General features: G+C 35.6%; 3 protein-coding genes across 9 annotated transcripts in view; 1 reads left to right on the forward strand and 2 right to left on the reverse strand.

Annotated features, from left to right (window-relative positions):
* Window positions 1–255: 255 nt before the first annotated feature.
* Window positions 256–13,891, reverse strand: alox5a (arachidonate 5-lipoxygenase a). The gene is made up of 14 exons (XM_082153572.1): window positions 13,606–13,891; window positions 12,511–12,709; window positions 12,335–12,416; window positions 9,888–10,010; window positions 8,190–8,296; window positions 7,640–7,812; window positions 7,390–7,536; window positions 5,384–5,587; window positions 5,197–5,283; window positions 2,626–2,804; window positions 2,399–2,520; window positions 1,493–1,593; window positions 1,229–1,399; window positions 256–1,131 (listed from the first exon to the last, which is right to left on the reverse strand). Exons 1-14 carry the CDS (start codon window positions 13,753–13,755, stop codon window positions 952–954), a joined length of 2,025 nt encoding a protein of 674 aa, XP_082009698.1. The 5' UTR covers window positions 13,756–13,891; the 3' UTR covers window positions 256–951.
* Window positions 13,892–15,754: 1,863 nt separating this feature from the next.
* Window positions 15,755–23,009, reverse strand: slc25a16 (solute carrier family 25 member 16). Of its 5 annotated transcripts, none has more exons than XM_082153598.1 (11): window positions 22,855–22,962; window positions 21,873–21,916; window positions 21,605–21,726; window positions 19,305–19,397; window positions 19,047–19,180; window positions 18,217–18,280; window positions 18,011–18,132; window positions 17,867–17,933; window positions 17,613–17,775; window positions 17,361–17,429; window positions 15,755–16,761 (listed from the first exon to the last, which is right to left on the reverse strand). In XM_082153598.1, exons 3-11 carry the CDS (start codon window positions 21,678–21,680, stop codon window positions 16,605–16,607), a joined length of 945 nt encoding a protein of 314 aa, XP_082009724.1. In that variant the 5' UTR covers window positions 21,681–21,726; window positions 21,873–21,916; window positions 22,855–22,962; the 3' UTR covers window positions 15,755–16,604. The 5 variants fall into 5 exon arrangements, with proteins under 5 accessions (XP_082009724.1, XP_082009726.1, XP_082009723.1 ...); XM_082153600.1 differs by lacking the exon at window positions 22,855–22,962 and adding an exon at window positions 22,538–22,847; XM_082153597.1 differs by lacking the exon at window positions 21,873–21,916 and having other exon boundaries at window positions 22,855–23,009.
* A 589-nt stretch (window positions 23,010–23,598) lies between these two features.
* Window positions 23,599–24,629, forward strand: part of tet1 (tet methylcytosine dioxygenase 1) — a 38,983-nt gene continuing 37,952 nt past the window's right edge. For all 3 annotated transcript variants that reach the window (XM_082153716.1, XM_082153715.1, XM_082153717.1), the window contains exon 1: window positions 23,599–24,073. The gene's annotated coding sequence lies outside the window, so the exon portion shown is untranslated. The remainder of the gene's footprint in view (window positions 24,074–24,629) is intronic.

Below are 24,629 nucleotides of genomic sequence, written 5' to 3' on the forward strand. Positions count from 1 at the left end.
CAAAATACGGAACCAATCAATTCTGCAATAACTTCCTGCAATTGCTAAATGCTGAAATGGTGTAGACTGCTCCGGAGGTAAAATGTGCAAATGCTAATGGAACAATTAAAAGAAAATATAAATCAAAGTGGGATTTTTTCTCTTCTACCAAACTAAAGTAAATAACTTTAAGAAAAACTAAAAAAAAGAAATTAATCCTAGTGACCTGATATAATTTGGCTTTAATACATAACCAGTGACAACTCGACAAAACTATATTGTAAAACAAGCTGCCCATTTATTCACAGAAGACAATTTATCCAGACTCATAAAAGCTTGTGTCTCTCAATGTATCATGTTTTATCCAATAGAGTATTAACTAGTAGACATTCATGACTTTAAAAGTAAACAATCAATCTTAAAATTAAAAAAAGATACAATTAATCTGGGTTACACTTTATTTGAATGTGTCCTTGTTACACTGTTATTATACTATAGGGTTAGGGTTTTGTTTGGTTTAGGGTTAACTGCATGTAATTATGCATAATTTATAGTTATTACTATAGTAACTACATGTTACATATATAACAATGACACTAAAATAAAGTGGTACCTTAATCTGTTACACACAATTTTTAAACAAGCAAGCTGTTTTAAACTCAAGAAGTTCCCCCTGTGATGATCAAGAATGAAGAAACTGTTGCTGAAATATGCATATGGGTAAAATAAACAGTATAAAAAAAACCATAGCAAATGGCTGACATTAAGATAAAATCAATTCTGGCCACAACTTTGTTATTGCATATTTTCTTATTATTACGAAACTTCTATTACATTACACGTAGCAACCTTGATATATTTATAAAAATGTTTCTTTTTTTTCTTTTTTCTTTTTTATCCCATAAAACACTCTGATAAAACACTTTTTACTACTAGCATGGCACGTCTGCATGGTTCTGTGTGACTGGTGAATCACACGGCCACACTGTTCGGGATTCTTTCTGGAGACAGATAGTAGTAAGGCAGCTTCTTCCCCTCATTTCGGCTCTTGACGACTTTGGTCACTTCTCCAAGAGTCTTGCGGAATTTGACCATCGCCTCTTTCACAGGTTTCTCGATGAAGTGTTCATCTGGATACATGCCTAGAAACAGCTGCAAAAATCATACATTTCAGAATCTGTCATTGACATTGTTCACGTAGCACATCTGAGCTTGTGTGTATTCATGTAGATATGCACTTATTTCATACCTCATTTTCTTGAAACTGACTGAGGGCCCACACAGCGCCCAGATGCCAGCAGGAGCGTCCTCGATCAGGCAGACTATCCACTATGTACTTCATATCCACCTCGCCCTTCTTTGTAGGAGGAGGTTTCCGCATGGTTGGGGGGGAATTTGGAATCCATGAACACCAGTCAAACTGGAGTAAAGAGTCAGAACATGGATATTAGTTTTGCTGTTCATTTCACTTTACAACAAAATATGCCAGAAACATCATAGTGTGTAATGTCACCTGGCCGAAGTTTACTGCGGCATGTTGTGCAGAAGCAGTGTATATGACGATAGTCAGATACTCCACTAGCTGCTCTTTGGTTTGTAAACTCTTGGGAAACTCTGCAAACAATGACAACTTGTCATCAATATAGGGTTCATATAGAGGTCAGAGACATTTACATAAGAATGCACTCAGGCCGGAAATTTAAGGCCAGTAGCCCTATAAGTTAACTAGTAATAAATTAAATATTTGCTAATTAAAAGATTGAAAGAAATAAAACAGTGAACTGAAAGAAGAACTTGAAAGTTACTGATGTCTTACACGTATTCTGTCACCAGGATACTCTTAAGAAAGCCATTTAAAGGGATAATTTACCCAAAAATGAAAATTCTGTCATCATTTACTCACCCTCATGTCACTCCAAACCCGCAAGACTTTTGTTCATTTTCAGAAAATTTGGACTAAACCGCTCAATTCATATGGATTAGTTTTTTTCTTTATGAACTTTTTGAAGCATCAAAGTGGTAATTGCGTAGCTGTCAATGGAGGTTTCATCAAAAAGATTTGTTTTTCTGAGATGAACGAAAGTCTTACTGGTTTGGAACAACATGAGGGTGAGACTAACCCTTGAAGAACATACTCACCCTTGGGAAAGTGTTAAATGTATTGAATGTGCACTTGTGGACTTCAAATTTATTTGAAGTCAAATATTTTTTTTAAACTGTTTGTGCAGATAATATAATGTAAATTAACTTAAGGCCACTTAAGTGTACTTAAAGAGTGTACACTTGTCTGACAACGTTATATTCAGTTCCACCTTACAGTAAGTATATTCTTTCTATAAGTACTCTTTATAAAGGTCTACTCAAGTGTACCTCCCTTCGCATCACGCAATTTTTTAATTTGTTTTAAGAATATATTTACCACATTTGTCAAAATCTTGCATTCCAAAGCTGCAAACATCTTTCACAAATGCCTGGACCTCTTCATCACCCTGAACTGTCTCATCTTTGTCATAGTAGATGTTCACTACATCTCTCACAAAACTAGAAAGAGAGCAAATCAATATCAAATTACTTAACAAAGTAGTCTTTTTCATTCCTTTTTACAACTGAATGTTTCTTCTTCTTTTTATCAGCTATGTAACATACCTTTTCACAGCCTCCCAGACACTGCATCCATCATCTCTGTAGAAGTAGTAGGGCAGTTCCTCCTGGCTGTCCATGCCTCGTTCTTTTATGGCCTCTGGGAAACACAAGGACTTGTATGTGAAGGTTTTCATGGACCTCTGGACCAGTTCTACGTGGCCACCTCCACCTGTCCCATTAGCCTGTGATACACAAACAAAGATAGAGTACAGAAAAAGTTCTAAAGATTAATAAAATGTTCATCACATAAAAAAAAAAAATGGTTCTTTTAAGAACTGATCGCTGAAATGTTCTTTGGAGAACAGAATGGTTCATCTATGGCGTCACGGTGAAAACCCTCATTTAGAACCTTTATTTTTAAGAGTATGTGGTTATGCGTATTCAGACTGTAAGGTTACATCTGAAATCGCATACTTCCCTACTTTATAGTAGGCGAAAAACAGTATGTGACAAAAGAAGCATGTCCGAATTCACAGAACTCATAAACGTGTAGGCAAAAAGTACCCGGATGACCTACTTCTTCCCTGAGAGGATTTATGAATGGCAGTGAAGCGACGTAACTTACACAGGTAGGTCACATGATAATGACAGCATGGCGAATGTAGTACGTCCGGATTACATTCATACTACACACATTAATTCTATATAGAACATAATTTTTAAGTGGTCGTGAAGTAATTACTTATTCAAAATAAGTACCTACTCAAGAGAGTATGCGATTTTTTTCAGTCACCCTTTCTGGATGTTAGATAATTATATCAGTAGGTAGCGAGAAGTGACTGTCTTTTTGAGTGAATCAATGAATCATTTACTCAGCTGATTTGTTCAAACATACTGATTCTTTCAGGAACAATACAAACGACTGTCTTTATGAGTGAGTTATTGAATTATTCAATCAACCAATTTGTTCAACAACACTGGCTTTCTCCGAAATCACATACTCACTAAGTACGTAGGCCTACTAAACCAGACGTATTACATTCGTCATGTTGTCATTGTTATGTGACCTACCAGCGTAATTTGTATCACTTCACTACTATTTACAAATCTTTGCCGTGGCCTCATGGGATAGTAAAGTGTCCTTTGGATGCGCCTTTCAGAATCTAGCCGGAAGTAGTATGTCATCCGGAACTTTTTCACTACTGTTTTATGAATACTGTGAATTTGGATATATTACTCTTTTCACATACTGTTTTTTGCATGCTGCGTAGTGAAATAGGCATATTCGGATGCAGCCCGTCTTTATGAATTTATGCCTTTAGTCTTGAATCTTTCAGCCGATTCGCTTATCAATACTGATGAATTCAGGAATGAAAAAAGTAACCATCTTTATAAGTGTGTCATTGAAACATTTATTAAACCAATTTGTTTAAAAAAAAAATTATTGGGCCAGATTTAAATTGGCAAATTGGCGTGAGAGCGCCATCCCATAAAAGCGCAGATGGGAGTGGAAAGTTCTGTGCGTGATCTACTGACGACGTGAAGAGCAGCGCAAATTAGCGTCTGGTTTAAGGCATTAAATAATGGTGCAAATACCAGTAAATTGACTAGCGCAAACCTTAGTAAACCACCTTGCCTGATTCAAGTAAATATTCTCCTCCCATACATTTTGCGCTTGAAAGGGAAACTCCTACAAATGCACATGCAATAAGGTCAGCCACAAAAATAACTGTGCCCACGCCTTTTCAGTGTAATTTCTTCACTGTGTGTCTTTAGGAAATCCTGACAGTAGGCTTTGTGCAGCCGCAAGCTGTTAGTAAATATGGCCCATATAGAGAACATTCTAGACAGAGTTTGCTTATGGAGGAAGTGAACTGTAGCCTGGGAAAACCCAGACAACTTCCGGCAAATTTAGATTTGCTCTGCAAGTAGTCTGGCAAAGAGCTCATTCAAGCCCATTTCTAATCCGTCGAAATCGCGGCACCAATCAGAAACGTTGGGGCGGGCTTTACACGATGACGATCGCTCTGATTGGTTTTAGGTCTATCCAATTGCGCCCAGAGGCATTTGAGCGACGTCCGTTGGTGAAGCGCACCAACTTTTAAATGCATTATTATATTCAAATTGCAAACACATGAGGACCGTCTCCATGAAAGACCCACTGGCAGATGAACGTGCTACTACAGTCTCTCCGAAACGGTAGGAAATTAAATTAGATTTAATAGAGGATTTTAACTGTGACAAGATGATTGACAGGGCAGTTTACGTGACAGGATGCACCCGACAGATCCGTCCGATAAAGATGACGAAGTAGTATGTCCCAAAGCTTGCCTACTTTTTTGCTACACATTCAAAAGTAAATACCTTTTCTTCACAAAAAGAGTACATACTTTTATGGCGAAGTGTAACTTAGGCGAATTGGGACGCAGCATATGGCTTTACACGATGACGATCGCTCTGATTGGTTTTAGGTCTATCCAAATGCACCCAGAGGCATTTGAGCGACGTCCGTTGGTGACGCCCCTTTGGAAATGAGTTATTAATGAAGCTTTGCCAGACCATAACTCAGTTACTACTGAGAATGGTCTGGTTTTAACCAGGCTAAGGGAACTGTGGAGAAAGAGAGAAACTAACCTTGTCAAAAAGTCCACACTCACAGATTAGCTGCTCACGAGCCTTGGTGTTAATGGCAATTGTAAAACGGATGTGAGGTAAGAGCAACTGGAAGAGCAGAAGATGCCTTTAGAATGTATCCTCAACCATGCATATACATTCAAACCAATGTTATAGAATAAATTCCATAGAGAGAACAAGGAATTACCTTAAAAACCGGATGAACTGCCGGCAGCTGTCTGAACATGGCTATGCCAAAGACCTCAGATATCAGATGTGTCCTGAGAAGATGTGTGACTGTCTGGTGTACGTGGAAGTCTGAAGATCTCACCCAGATCTTGGCCAGCAACCAGTCATACTCATCATCAGTTGGAAGGAAGATAGGATTATCCTCTCCTGGTGTCTGACCCAGCTATCCAAATGAAAAAGAGGTCATTTTCATAAGTCATTTTATAGACAATCGCATAAGCCATGGTTTTCAAATTGTGCAAGGGTGTGCATGTGAGACTTCACTATTTCTCATATTCCATTCACTCAATAAAATCAATATATGACTTGCATGACTTCCTTCCCTATTTACCTTACAAAGCTATGACAATTCAGAAAAATGTTATATGTAGCGCATACAGGTTCCTCAAATCCAGCCCTAGAGGGCCACTGCCCTGCAGAGTTTAGCTCAAACCCTGCTCAAACTCACCTAGCTGTAATTACCTTGATTAACTTGTTCAGGTTTTATGCCAGGAACCCGGGCATACACCATGTGGTATATTTGAATGTGATTTGGTGCTTGACAGTACAATTACCATATCCCCCCCCCCCCCCCCTCCTCATCCACAAACTTCCTGTAATTCTTTTTTAAAAACTACCACGGTTGCCACTACAAAATGTTAAGCAGCAAAACTGTTTTCAACATTGATAATAGTTAGAAATGTTTCTTAAGCACCAAATCAGCACATTACAGTCATTGCATAAAAACTGATAATAATGCTGAAAATGTAGATTTTCAGCTTTGCCATTATAGGAAATAATCATTTTATTAAGACTCCTATGGTGAAAATCAAGTTTTAAATGTTGTTTATGTCTATTTGTTTTTAATATGCTTTGAGAAAAACCATTAGCAAATTCATCAGTTAAGACCATTTGATGAGTAATTTATCCTTAAAACTGCTGAATAAAGTCTCAATAATGTGGTTTGAAAACACGCCCCTGTTTCCTCCCGTGGCCCACCACAAACATGTTTTTATGCCATTTCTTAGTTCATCTTCTATCAACATTTATTGCAAAATATTTTTGCAAAAAGCATAGTATACCTACTAATAAAAGCCATTTTATCAATGAAGAGTGTATCACATATAGGCCTGGTTTCACAGACAGTGCTTAATTTAAGCCAGGATTAGGCCTTAGTTCAGTTAGGTTATTTAAGTAGCTTTTATAAACATGCTTGTGTGCAAAAACTTTAATGGTGTGCATCTTGAGACAAAACTTTGGCTCTGACTTATGTCAATGCAAGTTGCTTTGAGTTAAAATAGCTAAAACATGCATTTTAGGAGTAGGCTAAAGCTAAACACATTGTGTTTTTCATCACTAAAGCTGTTTTCATTCTTTGAGAGAAAAAGTGAAATAGAAAGAGCTTTTTATAGCTGTTTTCAATAAAACATTTGTCTCCTTTATGTTAAATTGCTTGTATTCGTCCTGTTTTAAATAACTTTTAAAGGGATACTCCACTGAAAAAAGAAAATGATGTCATCATATACTCACCCTCATGTTGTTTCAAACCTGTATGAATTTCTTTCTTCTGCTGAACAGAAAGGAAGATATCAAGAAGAATGTGAGTAACCAGACAGTTTTAGATACCATTGACTTCCATGGTAGGAAAAATATATACTATGGAAGTCAATGGTATCTAAAACTGTCTGGTTACTCGCATTCTTCTAGATATCTTCCTTTCTGTTCAGCAGAAGAAAGAAATTCATACAGGTTTGAAACAACATGAGGGTGAGTATATGATGACAGAATTTTCTTTTTTCAGTGGAGTATCCCTTTAACAAAAGCATCTACTAACTGAACAGTTTGTCTAATTTCAAACGGTAGCTTGAGAGTGTGAAAAAAGAAATGCAGAAGCTGAAATCTTATCACGCATTGTGTGTCTGCATAACTGGAACATAACTGTCTGGTATGTTTCCAGCATATGTGCTTGTTTTTAAGTGTAGATACCTGGATGGCAATTGGCATGATTTTGTTCTGAATGTTCTTATACAGCAGACAGATGGGTGCAGCCAAGTATTGAAGGGTGCATGGGTCCGTAGCATTGGCAGTAACACCATCTAACAACTCATAGTCAGCAATAAAGATGTTTCCTTCCTGAAAAGCAAGACATTAGGTTGCACTAAACCCATTCTCTATCATGTTGGTTGTTGTATGTTGAACTGACACAACCTGTGCATGGCTCATGTGTGTTGCAAACCTTGAGCTCTTCTTCCAGCGTGAGACCTCTCTCCAGACTGTTCTCCAAAATCTTTTGTGTGACTGGAAACTTGTCGGGAATTTCTGTGCATTTCCTGATGACCACTGGGTTACAGCCATTCAAGAACTGGTATCCAAACATGAAATCTTCCTTCCAATGCTGCATCACATACTCTGTGCAAGAGACACAAGCAGGCAAATAAAAGAGTGTTTGTGGTTAATATATACCTGAAGATACTTTTACCTTACATAAATTATACACATTCATATATCAAAAATGAAATTCTGAAGCAGCTATGTGCTTTAAAATTGTCACTCAGAACTATTTGGTATATTATTCTAAATTATAAAGAGTATTAAACCTAACATAAAAACTAAATATTGTACTCTAGGTATTTAACAGTTATTAATGATTAAACAAAAAGAAATGCTTCAAATTCCAAAGAGGTGATTCATGCATGGTAAGCAATGAAAGTGTTTGTGAGCCGGATAATTGTGTCATGAGCAAATCTTCAACAGATCGTTACATGTTAATAACTGACTGCCCAAACCTGATATTGTGTTCTTAATTCTCATGAATATACGCTCGAAGTCTGCAAAATCTCCCCATGAGGACTGGAACATGTGCATGAACTGGTTTACGTAAAGGTTCTCGATCCTAAGGAATAGAACACAGCCAAATATAAAAACGCATTACATATGGGCAATGATATATTATATTGCATTATATATTGTAATAATATATAAAGAGAGATACAGTATTTGGTGATATTATTTTGAGAAATTTTTAGCTAGTTGAGTAAATTAATATTAGGCCAATTTTATGCCATTTTCAAATTTGACTCAGGATTTTGGATAGTCTACCCTTGTGAAAAAGAAGTGCACTTTAGCATACTTTTTAAAAGAGTACACTTCACTGCATCTAATTTGCAATTTTGAAAATGTATTATAGTTTAAATTGTATTAAATGCAATCAGTTTTTGACCCATCTTTATATGTAATACTGAATGTACTGACTAAGTATTTATGTTAAACAAAAAATATACTTTAATGTCATTTCATGTATTCAATATATTTGTAATTACAAATCTCAAATGATGAAACTGAAATGTAGTAATTTTAAAATATATGAATAATTATACTATGTAATATTGAATATCAAACTACAGTTGATATTATAATCAAGTACTTTACATGTGCTTTATGTTAGTCAACACAATACATGTACTTCTTTACAGTGCAACAAAAGATCATGATTAACAATGATTTCAAATGTACTAAGTGTATTAAAGGGATAGTTCTCCCCAAAATTCTGTCATCATTTTACTCACCCTCAAGATGTTCCAAACCTGTATGAATTTCTTTCTTCTGCTAAACACAAAATAAGATATTTTGAAGAATGTTGGTAATCAAACAGTTGATTACATTGACTTCTATAGTATTATTTTTTTTTTTTTTTTTTTTTTTTTTTTTATACTATGGAAGTCAATGAGGTCCATCAACTGTTTGGTTACCCAGAATATCTTCCTTTGTGTTCAGCAGAAGAAAGAAATTCGCACAGGTCTGGAACAACTTCAGGGTGAGTAAATTATGGCAGAATTTTTTTTTTGGGGTGAACTATCCCTTTAAGAAACGTAGTCATAAAAGTGTACTTTCTCTAAATACTCTCAAGTGGACTTTTATTTCATTGATATTATTTTATCTGAAAGTCTAGTTTTTTTTTTTATTACACTTTAAAGATGTGATGTTCACATCAAATGCACATTCAGTACAATTAAGTGCACTTCATTTTCACAAGCGTTACCAAGGCAGTTTCTCACACCCACGTACTGAACCAGAGAGTTCCTGCACCTAATGCATGACACATTTATTATAATTTTTTTTAATAATCTGACTGTCAGTGTGTCTGCAGATATGGTTGATAAGCACGTACATGCTTGTGACTGAGAAAGACACTTCTCAAAACTATTTATATCAACAACACCATCTACTGAATCTGCTATTTCCCCCTTTTAACAGTCACACTCTTATAGTAGTAGCTACAGGCTAACACAGTTCGGCAAGGCCTGTGCAAATGTATAATACCACAAAAACAATGCATGTGTATTCAGACCTTGTTAGAGATACATGCAAAACACAAACAAAGTTCTAAAAGAAACATGCAAATGTGCATAAATACAAACAGACGTTCCCTTTATGTAAATAACAGTTATCTGACTGAACAGACCAGAAAACTAAATGAATCTTACGCTTTGCTGTAGTTGAGCACAAAGTCCACTCCTTTCTCGCTGTCAAACTGAATGTCTCGTGGAAGCTCACTATGGGCTTTGGCATCTATGCTCATAGGGAAGCCAGGATGCCACTCTTTCCATCTTCAACATGAAGAACAAAATCATGTTTTAAAATGTAAAACTCTTTTACATCAGCACCAAATCATTTATTGTCAATATTATGAAATAAATATAAGGTTCTGCTTTTAAAAACTGGATTTCCTGGGCAGTGTGGTCAGATATGTGGTAGTGATGGTGTCATCGGCAGACATCCCAGATTCAGTCCTGTGAGTCAAATGCAGATTTCTGTTCCTATAATTAGTGTTCTCTAGTAGGCTTTTCACACTTAACCCTGTTTTTTTTTTTACTCTCTCTTTAAAGGGATAGTCTACCCAAATATAACTTCTGTCATGTCATTCTTTAAAATATCTAAATATATCAAAACAAAATATTTAGGTCTACTCTTTTGTGTTCCACAGAAGAAAAAGGTCTTACAGGTTTGGATCGACATGAGGGTGTATAAAGGTGTTTATAAAGGTGTGAAATGATGCAGAGTTAGAAAATGACGGCCAGTTGTTTAGCAACAAACTGAACAGCGCTTGCATCATGAAATATTCAAACACTTTGTACAGTCACAGAAATGTTTACGTTCTGTATTTTGCTTTCAAAACCCAAAATGTCAAACAATGGTGGAAAACGTGTTACTTGGAGTGAAGAGAGTGCTTTATTCTTACGATTATGGTCAGAATAATAATAGGGTCCTATTATGCCCTTTAACGAAGTCTTGATTTTATTTTTGGGATGTACTAGAATATGTTTTCATGCTTGTTTGTTTAAAAAACGCATTATTTTTCACATATTTTGCATTATTACAGCACCTCTCTCCCCAGTCTGGCTCGAACACACAGATTTTGATGAAGTCCCTCCTTCCGAAATACGAAATGTGCTGTGATTGGTTAGCTGGCCTCTCCATAACTGCAAGTTCTTCTCTAGTGTAAATATTAATGATGGCGTCAATTTCAAACCAATTCGAGCCCGATTCAGACCCTGACAATGTTAACGAACAAGAGGACTGTGCAGAACGAATTTCATGCATAGACTTTGCAAGCACGGATTTCACAGGACGTTTCAGAGTGGTATGTTTTTTGTAATTTTCTTATACATTATAGATACGATGTTATGTACCATTTAATCGTGATATTTGTCGGAAAACTAGGATAATACAAACAGTAATCGATCACTAAACCAAGGTTAATTTTCCTAATGAGCGGTGAACCGTCTTACAAAAGCGAGAGCTTACAGAAGCTAGCAAACAAGCTGTTCTCCATAAAAATGTGCAGCGCACATATAGAAATTTGGGTTTTAATGTTCAGGAACAGTGTTTCAAATAAATTTAAACCACTCTAAGTTTATCAGTCTTAGGAAGGTAAAAAAAATTGATTTGGAAATGGTGTGGACAAAACAGCGTCTCTTTGACATAGCGACAACACTGTCTTCCCTAATGCCTCGTCCCCCTTTTTTGCATATTTCGTGGGTGGGAATTATTGAAATGAGTAAACCTTATGACTTCATCGAGTTGTAGTTCTTGAAAAGGGGATTCTGTTTAATAAAATATCTCCCTTTGGAGTGGACTTTGAGCTTTGTAACCTTGCAGATTTTTTTTATGCGCAAACAGCAACATTACACTAACTAAAGTTGAAAAAATGGAAAAGCATAATTTGACCCTTTTAAACAGGTCGCGTGTAAGAAAGTTAACCCTGGAATTTCAACAGGTTTTTTTTTTTTACAGTGATGCCATAGAAGAAACATTTTCAGTTCCCCAAAGAAGAACCTTTTAAACAGTTCTTAAAATAATACTTTTATTCTAAGTGTGAAGAACATATCAATAATCTAAAGAACCTTTTTCCACTATAAAGAAGATTTTGTGCGATGAATGTTAAAAGGTCTTCATGGAACCATCAATGCAAATAAAGAACCTTTTAAGAGTGCACAGTACGAACTCTGAAATACACAGAATTATTACCAGAGTAAAGATTAAACAGTGTAAAAATATATATGCAAACATACAGTGTACTATAGACTATACTATATGTATATATCACAAATATTATTTTTCATAATTTATAATCCTGACTGTATCATCCAGTTTGTCCTGAATCCCACTCATCCCTCCAACACGTTTTCAGTCATTGTTTGATGTTTTGATTTCCCCTCAAACTCTAAAACAAAATGCAGTGCGTGAAAGTTTCTGTGACTGTATATATCTATGAATTTCTATGAATATGAGGCAAGCGCTGTGACAAGAGGAAAACGAATGGTCTTTTGAAATTGTAGACTTGACCACATGTGCATTTATGAGGAAAGAATTTTTCCTGGAGACCAGAACTAGTATAGTGGTTAACCTCTTTCTAAAAGTTGCATCAAACCTGTATATCTTCTGTCTCTGTTCTAGTTCTTTGTGCCTGTGTTGTTTCGCCAATCCGGTCTTGTCATGCTGTGGCAATCGAGCTGAAACACAGCAAACATTGAAACATTATATTATGGTAAAGTTTAGCTAGCGCTCTATTACAGGAAAAAATATGCACAGCCAATCAGAACCTACCCCTGCCATCTCTGAGGACCACCTCCTTGTCATCAACTAACCAGCGAAAGCAGGGAAACTCAATGTAATCTCCATAGGGTGTCTTCACCGTGACGTATTTGCAGTACCAGTCATCATGGACCCAATATTTCTTCTTTTCGATTTTCAACAGCTCAATTTCACCCAGGTCCTCTCCCACACTGATGTCATATGAGTCCACCTTGAATTACACCATATGTAAGATGTTATTTAAAAACAGTTGCTCAAAAAAGACATGCATAGTTTCAATAGACAGTCTTACAGTACATATACGTCTCTAAATGACACATGCAATAGTGGACTTCAACTGTGACAATAAAGATGTTATGTTGTTATGAAGAGATTTTGATTGTTTTTGATTAGTCATGAAGCCATAATCATTAAATATGGGACAAAACATGCCCAAAATTTGATCCGCCATTTTTAAAATAGCAATTTCCATCTTGATCCACCTTTTTTTTCCAAGCACTTATTAATCGTGTGGTCTATATAAGCCTATAAAGGTTTGCACATTTAATTCACAAAGAGAAAGGCAATTCATTTCTGCCATGCATTTTTTTTTATTGCACAATACATTAAATATAATTCTGATACAATGGAACAAACTCCTTAAAACGATCTCAAATGTCTAATATAAAGTCATACATAATCTTTGCACATAGGGCTACACTTTATTGGGTAACACTATTTTACAGTGTCATTGTTAAATATGTTACATGTAGTTACCATAGTAATACATAAATGATGCATAATTACATGCCACTAACCCTATAGTACATGTAGTTAATATAACTCAGTACACAATGTTACAATGTAAAAAAATACACCTTAAATTAATGTCTAACCCTTTAAACCCAATGCATGCGGTAACACTTTATTTTACAATATCTTGTAATAATTATACATTTAAGTAATTAGCAACTTGTACTTATAAGGTTAGGGTTTGAACCCTAAATCAAACCCTAACCCTATAGTAAGTAGATGTTGCTAATTACTTAAATGTATAATTATTACAAGATATTGTAAAATAAAGTGTTACCGCATATTCATTGCATGTAAAGACCATTCGTTTCTTACCGCTCCTCTCTCAAAGTCATTATAGAGGGGTTTATCCAGAAGGGTTCTCTCACTGCATCCCTCAGATCCCACCAGGGTCACGTAGATGTAGTCATCTGTTCCAGCAAACCACTGAGTGCCAGTGGCGATAGTCACTGTGTAGTTGGGCATTGTCAAGCTGGAGATGAGCTCTGCAAGTGAAATGGAATGGACTTTTCAAGAGTCGCACATAGACAGCATTTCCTCTTCTCTCCCCCCTCTCTCTCCCATTCTCTCTTTAACTGACTCACACAAGCCAGCCACCGACTTCGCACATATCACACACGGAAATATGTAGATGTGAATCATGGTTAGCTTTGCGGTAGGCTTCAACCAAGTTACTTGCATTAAGAAGTATGAGTGAACTGCATCATGCACTATATTTATTCTAAATCATCTCGACATATTACGGCAAATCACTTTTTATGCTTCATAATACAGGAACCAGTTTTTAAGATGTCCCGCAAGGCATGCTTATCAGATATTTTAGTTCTCGTTTATCTTAAAGGCTTAGGTGTTTACTTCACGCTTATCTTTGAATTTGACTTTTTTTTTGTCCTGTGGTTTACCAGCTGACACAATGCTGATAAAAACATCCAAATGTTGAGTTTTGCGAAATACATTTCTTACTTTCTTTTTTATTTATTTAAATAATATACCATTAAAAACTGTTTAAGTTATATTTAATAAATAAAATGTATATTAACAGCCTACCGTTGAAACGTTTGGGGTTGGTAGGATGTTTTTTAATGTTGTTAAAAGAAGTCTCTTGTGCAAAAAAAACAAACACACACACACAAAAAAACCATTTAATCAGAGAATACAGTAAAAACAGAAATATTGTAAAATATTATATACATTTAAAATAACTGTATTCTACTTTAATATGTTTTAAAAGGTATTATTCCTGTCAGCATCATTACTCCAGTCTTCATCACATGATCCTTCAGAAATCATTCTAATATGCTGATTTTCTACTCAATAATCAATTTTGAAAACAGTTGTGCTGCCTTATATTTTTGTGTAAACACTGATATTTTTTCAGGATTCTTTAATAAAGTATTTAAAAAAAAAAATCTTACTGGTGGGTTAATGCCAGTGGGCTCTACTTTTCTTTCTTTTTTTTAATTGGACGGTAACATTGATATGGCATATCTGCTATAAGCAGTGTTTTGTTTATAACATATTTTCCAGTCAAATAAGACAAGCTATCAAACAACAGTACCTTACAAATAAAAGAGGAAATGCAAATCGAATGCTAAGTGGGAGGTAGGCCTGTACCATAGTAAATGCATTTCCAGGCATAAATTAGGGAACGATAGGGAAATCTCACTCGATGTCAAGTTTGTAAAGGGGTTAAACTCCAGCACAAGACTAAAAGCTTTTATTTTCATGTAAAAGAAAATAGTTTTAAATTAAAATGTATTTATTTCTTTAAATGTTAATTTGTTCAATGCATAACATTTCAATCTGGCATTGTATCCATTCATTATACAAATATAATACATTGTAATGACGCAAATAAATAAAGGTGATTTATCCAAAGCAGCAAGATGAACTTTCGACTCGGTTCTCAAGAATCAGAAAAGAACAGACCTTATATTCTAGTGATTCAGCTTAAAACACTTGGTGAAGATTAACCTGAACGTGACAGTTGAATCATGACCTTCGCTACTCATACACGTATTCGATCTGTCATAAAACGATAGTCTCGGTTGAATGTACTCATACGCACATTCATAAGAGTTCCCCTTTATCTTTGGAAACATGCAGCAAAACGATCAATGCACATGAACCCAAAAGCACAATTTCAAAGAGGCTTTAGGACTCGAATTACTGAAACACTGCCACCACACGGTAAGAAACACTACCACAGGAAGGAAAATGATGCAAGTTTGAGGGTGCTCATTTCCCTTCACAAAAATAAAAAAATTAAACACAAAATAAGGCATTTTATATATGTATGTGTGTGTGTATATATATATACATACATAAAAAAACAATTTAAATGTTTTTAAAATAATTTTAGTGGATAATAATAGTATATAGCGGTTATAATATTTTACCGTATACTAGTAGTAAATAGAGATTCATAACTGAGGCAAGAAATAATTATTTGATAAAACTCCTGTGCATATAGAAAGGCAAAGTCATTATTTTATTTAAGGTACCCATTTTTTTCCCCCATCACAAATCAGAACAATAATTTAACAGATTCATATACATATCAGCTGTGATATGCTTATCACCACACACAATCTCACTTGATTGCTCTCTTGTGAATTTAACTGCACTGTAAGGCATCGATCAGATATAGTTTGAGCCACAGAAACGACGGCATGCAAACATGACTGAATACTGCATAAACATTACATACACTGTCTCCCATTCGCTATATTACTGAATTGTAGAGGTAAGTCATATTGATCACTAAAAGAGACAAATAACAGCCAATAAGACTTGAGGTGACTGAAATAAACAGCTATATATAAATCAAATTTAGCGAAGAAAAATCAACTTCCATATTTAGGTTTCTGACATAAAAAAAATTATGTCATCATCAGTCATAGTTAAAAGCACTGTGATATACCTATTGAAACTGTCCACATAGATAAAATCTACTGTGATTTTGTGTTTTGCTTAATGTATATGAGTGATAAGCTAAGTCATATTGTTCAATATGAGATGGGATGGCTTCATACAGGCAAGTTTCAGACGCAAGTCTATGGCATTTCCAGTGTCTGTTGTTAGGGGGCATGTTCCTGATCCACACATAATGGAAAAGCAAGCTTTTGTCTCTGTATCCATAGTGACTGTTGCTGGGGCGTGCAAAGCCACAGGTTTACCATTTGTGTGGGTGTTTCGTAAGAACTGGAGTTCACATGACTGCTGACTGGAATGGCAATGGCAATGGCAGGTGCTGTGATGTTGCCAGGGGTCGTTTCAGCTTGTTCCTTTTGGGCTTCAAGTCACTGCTTTTTCTAGTTTAGGTGAAAAACTTGCTTCATGAACTCATAAGTGGTGAAGGCAACGGCTTGTGACGGTATACAGCGGATGTAGTTGAGGGACAGGCCACGATACAGTCCTCTCTTAACGCCATACTGGGTGTACACATACTTCAGAGTTTGTGTGAGGCTGCTGCTCAAAAGAATTAAGCAAAAACATATTAGTGATGACAGATATAAGCTGGTGAGAACTGAGTCCAAGCTGTGGAGATCTAATTGCTACACAGTAAAACATGATATATTAGCAACACACACACAAACAAATAATATATGATGTATGTGTATTTCAGTATCAATTTATTAATGGATAGCCCCTTGAGATGCAACATCTCATTTTCAAGAGTGTCCAAGATGTGTGTGTGTGTGTGTGTGTGTGTGTGTGTGTGTGTGTGTGTGTGTGTGTGTGTGTGTGTGTGTGTGTGTGTGTGTGTGGACACTGAAGAATAGAGTAATGGCTGCTAAAAATGTAGTTTTGTGATCACAGGAATAAATTACATTTTAAAATAAATTTAAATAGAAAACAGTTAATTTAAATTATTATTATTATTATTATTATATTATTATAATTATTATTAATATATATATATATCTGTAGAAATACATCATTTTTATCGCAGGTATCAAATTATATATAAAAAAAATTATCAGCCAAATTTGACTCTTGATGCATCTCTATTAATAAATGAATACCTCACTGTTGTCATTAAGGCAACAAAAACTTAAAATACTCACCGACATTTATCAAAATCAGGCAGTGATGTACCCAACTGCATTCTCCTCCGGGCAACATCTAGTGGATACCTGCGCATAAATATTAAGACAGAATGTTCTACACAAAATGTAGAATGTATGTACAGTAACACAAATGTATATATGTTGCACAATTTTGTTTTGGTCTTTAACTTATAAACTACAGAACAGCTGTAAAAACAAAAACAAAAAAACAATATCTAACAATCCAGGGATTTATAAGAATAAACATACGATATAGTTTGAGCAATTGCTCCGGCGACTCCACCACACAACAGATTGACGTGAGTCTTCAGCACGAGAACATCAGGGTTGTCAAGAGTCGGCTTGCCTAAGAGCTCTGGAAAGTGAGTCAGTCCCAGAGTCTTCAATGTACCGAAAGTAAAAAACGAAAAGCCTGGAATATAGAGAAAACCGTGACATGAGGAAGTGGGCTCAGTTTTGCCTATTGTACTGTACATTCCACATAAATTAATCAAGACAATAACCTGCATATGGAGCCATGCCAATGATTGTGGGGGTCAGACCCCAGTAGAACCCAGAGATTCCTCCTTCCTTTAAAGATAAAACACTGTCACACAAAAGGGAAGCACAGATGGCTTCTCAAGTAAACCCCTTTCCACCCTTCATACCTTCAGGTAAATAGTCTGAAAGGCGTTCCGTATGCCAGTGTAGCGATGCTCTCCTGTCACTTGAAATGCTAAGCGTGCTCGGATAACATCGAGTGGATAGGTGCAAATAACTGCGGTCATCCCTGCAGAAGGAATGCAATGGAGATAAAGACAGAACACTCATCCTGGAGTAACTTGAGAAAGAGTCATGGAAAAGAATCACAAACCTGCCATAGATCCCGCCATAAGCCGATGAATGTGCCCAGATATTCCAAGTTGGGTGTTAAGGAACTGAAAGTACATCCGAAACAGCTTTTTACAAGCATTACATAACCTAAACAGAGCGTGCATTCGGCTTTAGTACAAATCATTGTTCTGTTAACATCAATGTAAGCTCATTTTAAACTGCAGTTTTCTCAAGCTACTTACAATATTAAGTTAAAAAAAAGAATAATAATAAAAAAATAACTACTGACAAAAAGGAGTTAACTACACTGAAGCTCTTTAAGGTTTTAATTGAAACTATATAACCATTAGATTATGTAATTGATCCATGCAAACCATTTGTATAGATGCGTTTACAGTGAAAACAACAACAAAAACGGTGAAACAAATGTACAGATACATTTACAATGGATACAACCAATAAAAAAAACCCAAAAAATTATAAAAAAAACATACCAAAACAAAACATAGAAACATCCCATACAAACTACCTCAACTTCTAAAACAAATCTGTGAATCCTTTTCTTGAAACGGTTCATTTAAATGAATCATCTGTATGAACCGAATCTCTTAACTGAAGCAGACTAGTGCTTCACTTGAGAGGACAGTTTAGGAGATTGTGTTTGATTATTTACTATTTTTACACTACTTGTGTTGTACGATGTGACAAAACTCACAAAATTAGTACTGGAAAAGCAACAATATTTTGAACATCTGAACAACGGTCACACTACTAAAAATATTGTTAAGTCAGTAAATGTCGCTATGTTTAGTTTGTTATTCCCCAAGACTGATTGGCATTAGTAAATGATGACTATGAGACAAAATAAACCTTTTTGTAGTGATCAAAAGCCATAAACTGAATGGCTCCATATGGGAAAATCCTGATCATCATAGCTCCATTTCCTTTGTATAGTCCAAGAAAACCCTCTTTTTTTGGCACAGCCTTAAGTGTGGCAAAAACTCCTGCAAAAAACACACAACATAACATCACATGTTGGACCATTTGGTTAATTGTATTCTAATGCATTTGTATTCCAAGTTCCTTTAATAATATCTATCCATCAAAAACATTTTGGTTTTAACTTACCAAGGTGTTTGTAATGTGGATTTTGAGCCTGTAGTAAAATTTTCACTCTGTCGAGAGGCGCTATGGTGGACTTGGCACAGCACCCAGCAATACCTTTGTGAACAAAAAAATATCTGTTAATTAAAGTTTAATTCATAAATAAATAAATAACTTTAAAATAGAACAATCGGTCACAATTGAGGGTACATTTACACGCCATTGATGTACTAGAATCAATGTTATCAAAATGATCACCATTCACTTGGATATGTGAAAACGATGCTGTATTAATGGTGTCTTTATGTATGCATACACTTACATTGAAAAAATTCTTAGCCACAATGTACTTATTGTGTTCATTTTGTATTGCAAAACACTTTGGCTGCTATTGAGGAGGGATATGCGTAAAGTTAGGGACAAGTTTGGTGGTCTGGTTAGGTTTAAGAAAAGGGAAGGGTCAACAACAGTGTAATAATTATAGATGAAATTACAGAAATTAATTACAGCTGAAATTACAAGCAGGTATTTTTGAAATATAAGTCAATAATCAAATAATCAATTTAAAAGTTAATACATAGTTAAAGACACTTAATATAAAGTGCTTGGGACCAAACAATCATAAAACACTTCCTAAAAAGGATTAAATATTTCATTTGCATGTCATGTGACCAGGGCTCGAGACTAACGGCGTCCTATCGTCCTGGGGACGATAGAAAATGTGTTTAGGACGAACAGAAATATTCTCCAGGACGCCTACAGGACGAAAGACATTTTTGTATGCGTGTTCATTTATTACTAGCCTATTAGGGTAACTTACTTAGAAAATGCCAAAATTAACCGACCAAGCGCTGACTAAGTTACAACGGAGCGCGTCTTCTCGTGCTGTTACTATAGTTACTATCACTGGCCGGCTACTCACCCGGAGACTTGTTTCGCGGTACATCTATCACATGGCTTATTTTCACAGACAAAAACGAGACGATAACTAAATAAAACTAGTTTTGAATGACAAAAACCATGACGAAAATCTATTGACATTTTCGTCAACGAATAAAACCTAGACAAAAATGTTAGATAGTGACGATTTGGGAAGCGATCCAGTCAGAACTGATGTCCTGCGTTTGTGGCAGATGCGCACATTTGTACTGTGACGTGCTGATCTACCCAGCGGGTTTACATGCGCTGCGTGTCTCATAAAACGTTAAAAAACTTAAACGTCTGGGAGAATGAGTAGAGCAGACATATAGATCTGAATAAGAGTGACGACGCAAGAAAAGAGCTCTATTCGGTACGGTTTTCTGTGGACAAATACACACAACATTATGTCGAAATGTCCGTTTTGGAGAGTATTCACGTAAACTATGTTGGTTATGTCTTAAACAGTTTTGAGTGTATCTATGTGCATCAGTGCATTGGATCCGCATGTCATTGGACATGAGCCGATGTCTTAAAGTGACAGTGGGTAATAAACCTAATGCGGTCTGTGTCCTTAATATTGATCAAGCTACAAAAGAAAAAGAGAAAAGCATTCACTGCTCGTTAATAGCTTTAATAATGATTCATTATATTTAATTCATACAAATAAATATGTCTGCTGCTTGAAAGAATAAAGAATGATATTTTTTAGATATGTAGTCACCAGTATGTATTTGTTATTTTTTAATCCAACCAACTCAAAAACGTTTTGAGCTGTATGTATTTTTCTTATTTTTCGTATATGTAAAAAAAAACATTCTGCATGAATACAAAACAGCATTTAACTCCAGTTATTTTTTATTAAATCTGTTTTTTACCTGTTTACAGATAACTACTTTGAATGGAGCTAAATAAATATAATAATATATATCATAAACATTTTAATGGTGTTTTTATTATGTAACTAACAACTATAGATGATAATAACAAAGTACAGAAACAACATGTTTATTTTGGGACGGTTGACATTCACTTTAGGACGGTTCAAATCGTTTTTCAGGACGGTTCCAGGACGGAGGTGAAAAAAGTTAGTCTGGAGCCCTGCATGTGACTATTAACCGACATCAGAGAACCATACATATGCTAATGATTTGATAAATTATTGAAATATTAACTTAAAATCTAAGGGGGTACTTCAAGAAAATTTGTTATGTTAAAGGGGTTTAAAAGACTTGATAAATTAATGCAAACACAATTTATTTAAAATAAAATAATAAGGGCCGGGAGCAACACACATTTATGCCCTATACAAGTAATTTAACTCCAATACTATAATGCTCAAGATATGCAAGAGCAGCTGATTGTAGATTATTTAGTACATAAATATTTTGTGATTGAAATATCACCTCCAGCTGTGAAAGAGCGCAACCAGTAGTGGTAGTCTTTCTGCACAGGAGCTGGGATCACAGCCTCTGTCGTCATGATGGCTGCTATCAGGACTGCAGTATATTCATGTCTTCAGCACACTCTGGAATGAGGTAAGCAAACATGTGCATTGATATTATTATGTCTCAGCTGATCTGTGCCACAGGCTGGACTATGCGCACAGGAAAGTCATATAAGTCATAAACAGTTGGACAGGGTTGTAAATGTAGCCTATTACTTTATGCGTACCTGGTTTGGGGAAATGTTAACCAATTCAGTTCTCTAAATCTAAACTGGAAAAACAAACCAAATCATGTATAGGTGCCATCAGGATAAGTGAATGCGTTACAGGTTGGGCTAAGAAACAAACCATATAATGAATTTTATTTAGCCTTAATAAGAACAGTTTGAGCATTTTCATATGAAAATGAATTGATATTGGCTATTGTATAAATACTTATATAAAGATAAATCCTTCAATAGTCAATACAAACTATTTAGTCTGGCTCCTAACTTTTTCACAGACAATTAAGGCTTAAGCCTAGTCCCAGACTAAAATGCACGTTTGAGCTGTTTTAACTGAAAGCAACTTGCACTGAAATATCTATTAAATAAATATCACTGCTATTGTTTTGTCTCATGTCCTAATTGAACTAAAGCCTAATGCTGGCTTAATATAAGCCCTATAACCAGGCCATGGTATCAATGGTAAGTACGTAAAAAAACAAAAACATGGTAGGCTAAATGTACAAAACACGATGGTAATTGCAGGGTACTTTTTGCTACTTTCTTTTAGTGCCTCGATGTCTGGCCTGCTTGTTTTCATAACTTTGGCTAAATTAAATCATATTGCGTAACGCGCAGCAACTCGAAATATATTAAAATACACAATAACGATGTTTGCATAATGTTACCTTGGTTACTGTTGCTTATTCCAGCTATAATATTACACAGATTTCACTCCCCATGCAATTTACAGCGAACTTTTGCACCATTCACAAATAGAAACGTCTTCAGCAGCTCTGACCTGAATACTTGTACACAGAAAAAATAAATCCGGCCTAAAAGCAAGGTCATCGGTTGCACAACTGTATATGGACCTGTGTGAAACTGAAGCTGACAGCTCTTCCTGTTACAAACACAGCGTGAACACTTTACGTCTACGACAACAAACTATTCGCTCTACATTAGGTCTATGCGTCTATTCTACGAATATAGACTGTGTACTTACATAAAACATAAACCAAGGCACAGTGATGCATTTTATTTTTCACGTGTTTGTCTGCAGTTTCGTCCATTTCATGTCCTTCACTGATTCAGTTCCTGTCGCAGAATTAATACGTAATTGCGTGTCAACGCACAGCACCCTGACAGCACCGCATCTATTCTATTTATTTTGTGTTTATATTGCAAATGATACTACATTACATTTATTTAGCAGATTTATTATGATACAATATTGTCTCTATATGATTTAAAAACTGACAATACGCAGTATTGGCAAAAAAAAAAAAGGTTAATTAAAAATGAATTAACTTTTCTGAGAATGTAATCTGTAAATGAGCATTGCGTAATATAATAATTTAATGAACTTACTTATAAAATAAACTACTTAATAAAATAAACTATTTAAAAAAAAAAAAACTAACTAAGACTACTATCATTATTATTATGGATGTACATAAATATTATTGGAGTTGTCTGCACCGGACAATGTTGTGCCTTTATAATAATATTATAAAAAATATTAATAATCATGACGATGATCATTTATTGACTTGTTTCCAGTATGTGGAAATTGTGTAATAATAACGTAATTAAAAGTAATAATAATAACAACAACAAGAACAATAATAATACATTTATGATAATTTAGGGCCTCACTGTAAGTACCATAGACTGTAAAGGTAAATACAGATAAAGGTAGCTCATTCACAGACAAATGTTTGATTGATGAGTCAAGAAGTGACGATGTCAAAGTGAAACTGACGTCATCTCGAAACGTGGTACACGCATTTAGCAGTTAGCTTACAGCGCAGAGAGTTAGCAGTAGATTTTTTTATTTTATTATTATTATAGATACATATATACTGTGTGTCTATGTATAGATCTGATTGCTGCACAGATTGTCTAGTCTGAGAACAGAAATCCAGTCCGGGTTTTCCCGCCACCTCACGCCGACGTCCATTAAATATCCTGAAGTTGACTGGAGAGTGCAGGTCGAGTCTGGCAGGGCTGCCGTGAATGGATTGGCATAAGAAGGATTTGCCTTCTATCAGGTGCTTTAGTCTCTGTGGCAGCATGTCAGTGTCACAGTTCATAGTTACATTGTAAAGACGTTATTCACTCGTGCCTAGGGAAGATCCATCGAAGAGAAATGCTGAAGGATCGGTCGTGTCGTACAGGCGGGGAATATTATTAGCCCTTCAGACAGTGCATCTGTCTCTCCGGTATGTAAAGTATTTCAACTCCCTTCAAAGTGTAAATAACAATGCAGCAGCCCACGGATTAAAGCCCTCTTGTTTTATTATTTGATTCATATCACATTTAAAGTTTGTTGGGCAGTTTATAGAAAACGAAACAAACTGTTGTTAGAGATAAGCGTGTGAGAACGTTAAAAGCGATTAGTCAGCCACAACGGATGTCTCAAAACCTAGTTAGTCCCCTACTTAGACAGCATTTTTGGGAATCGTAGGCGCGTGACTCGTCTGTGACTGACGCACAGAAATGCTGTGTAGGTAGGGAGTTCACTAGGTTTTAAACACAGCCAGTGTGTAAACTTGTGTCTTTAGATCCACTTTGTGGATATAAACACCTCACACTTGCCTAATTTATGCTTGCATTTAACTCACGGCTGGTAGTGAAACTTGATTCCCTTGAGGGAGATTCCGAGTTGACACATGAAAACAAACAATTGGAAACAATGAACATGTAACTTAAATTAGATGATCCCTTACAAAAAGTACCGTGGTACTTAATAATTACCATATTATGGCACTAAGCGAT

The sequence above is a fragment of the Leuciscus leuciscus genome (assembly GCF_965113295.1).
Source record: "Leuciscus leuciscus genome assembly, chromosome: 22".
In the NCBI taxonomy this organism is placed as follows: Eukaryota; Metazoa; Chordata; class Actinopteri; order Cypriniformes; family Leuciscidae; genus Leuciscus; species Leuciscus leuciscus.

Bases quoted from the DNA above. Each gene is read 5' to 3' on its own strand.
- slc25a16 (XM_082153597.1), bottom strand. From the start codon at position 21,680: ATGACGACAGAGGCTGTGATCCCAGCTCCTGTGCAGAAAGACTACCAC. The intron at 19,398-21,604 runs GTGATATTTCAA...TTGTTCACAAAG, and splicing joins GCGCTCTTTCACAGCTGGAG to GTATTGCTGGGTGCTGTGCC. The intron at 18,281-19,046 runs GTTTATTTTGTC...ATGTACTTTCAG, and splicing joins CTTTTGATCACTACAAAAAG to TTCCTTAACACCCAACTTGG.
- alox5a (XM_082153572.1), bottom strand. From the start codon at position 13,755: ATGCCCAACTACACAGTGACTATCGCCACTGGCACTCAGTGGTTTGCT. The intron at 12,417-12,510 runs GTAGGTTCTGAT...GCTGTGTTTCAG, and splicing joins GGTCCTCAGAGATGGCAGGG to CTCGATTGCCACAGCATGAC. The intron at 7,813-8,189 runs GTTTGGGCAGTC...TCTCTTGCACAG, and splicing joins AATTAAGAACACAATATCAG to AGTATGTGATGCAGCATTGG.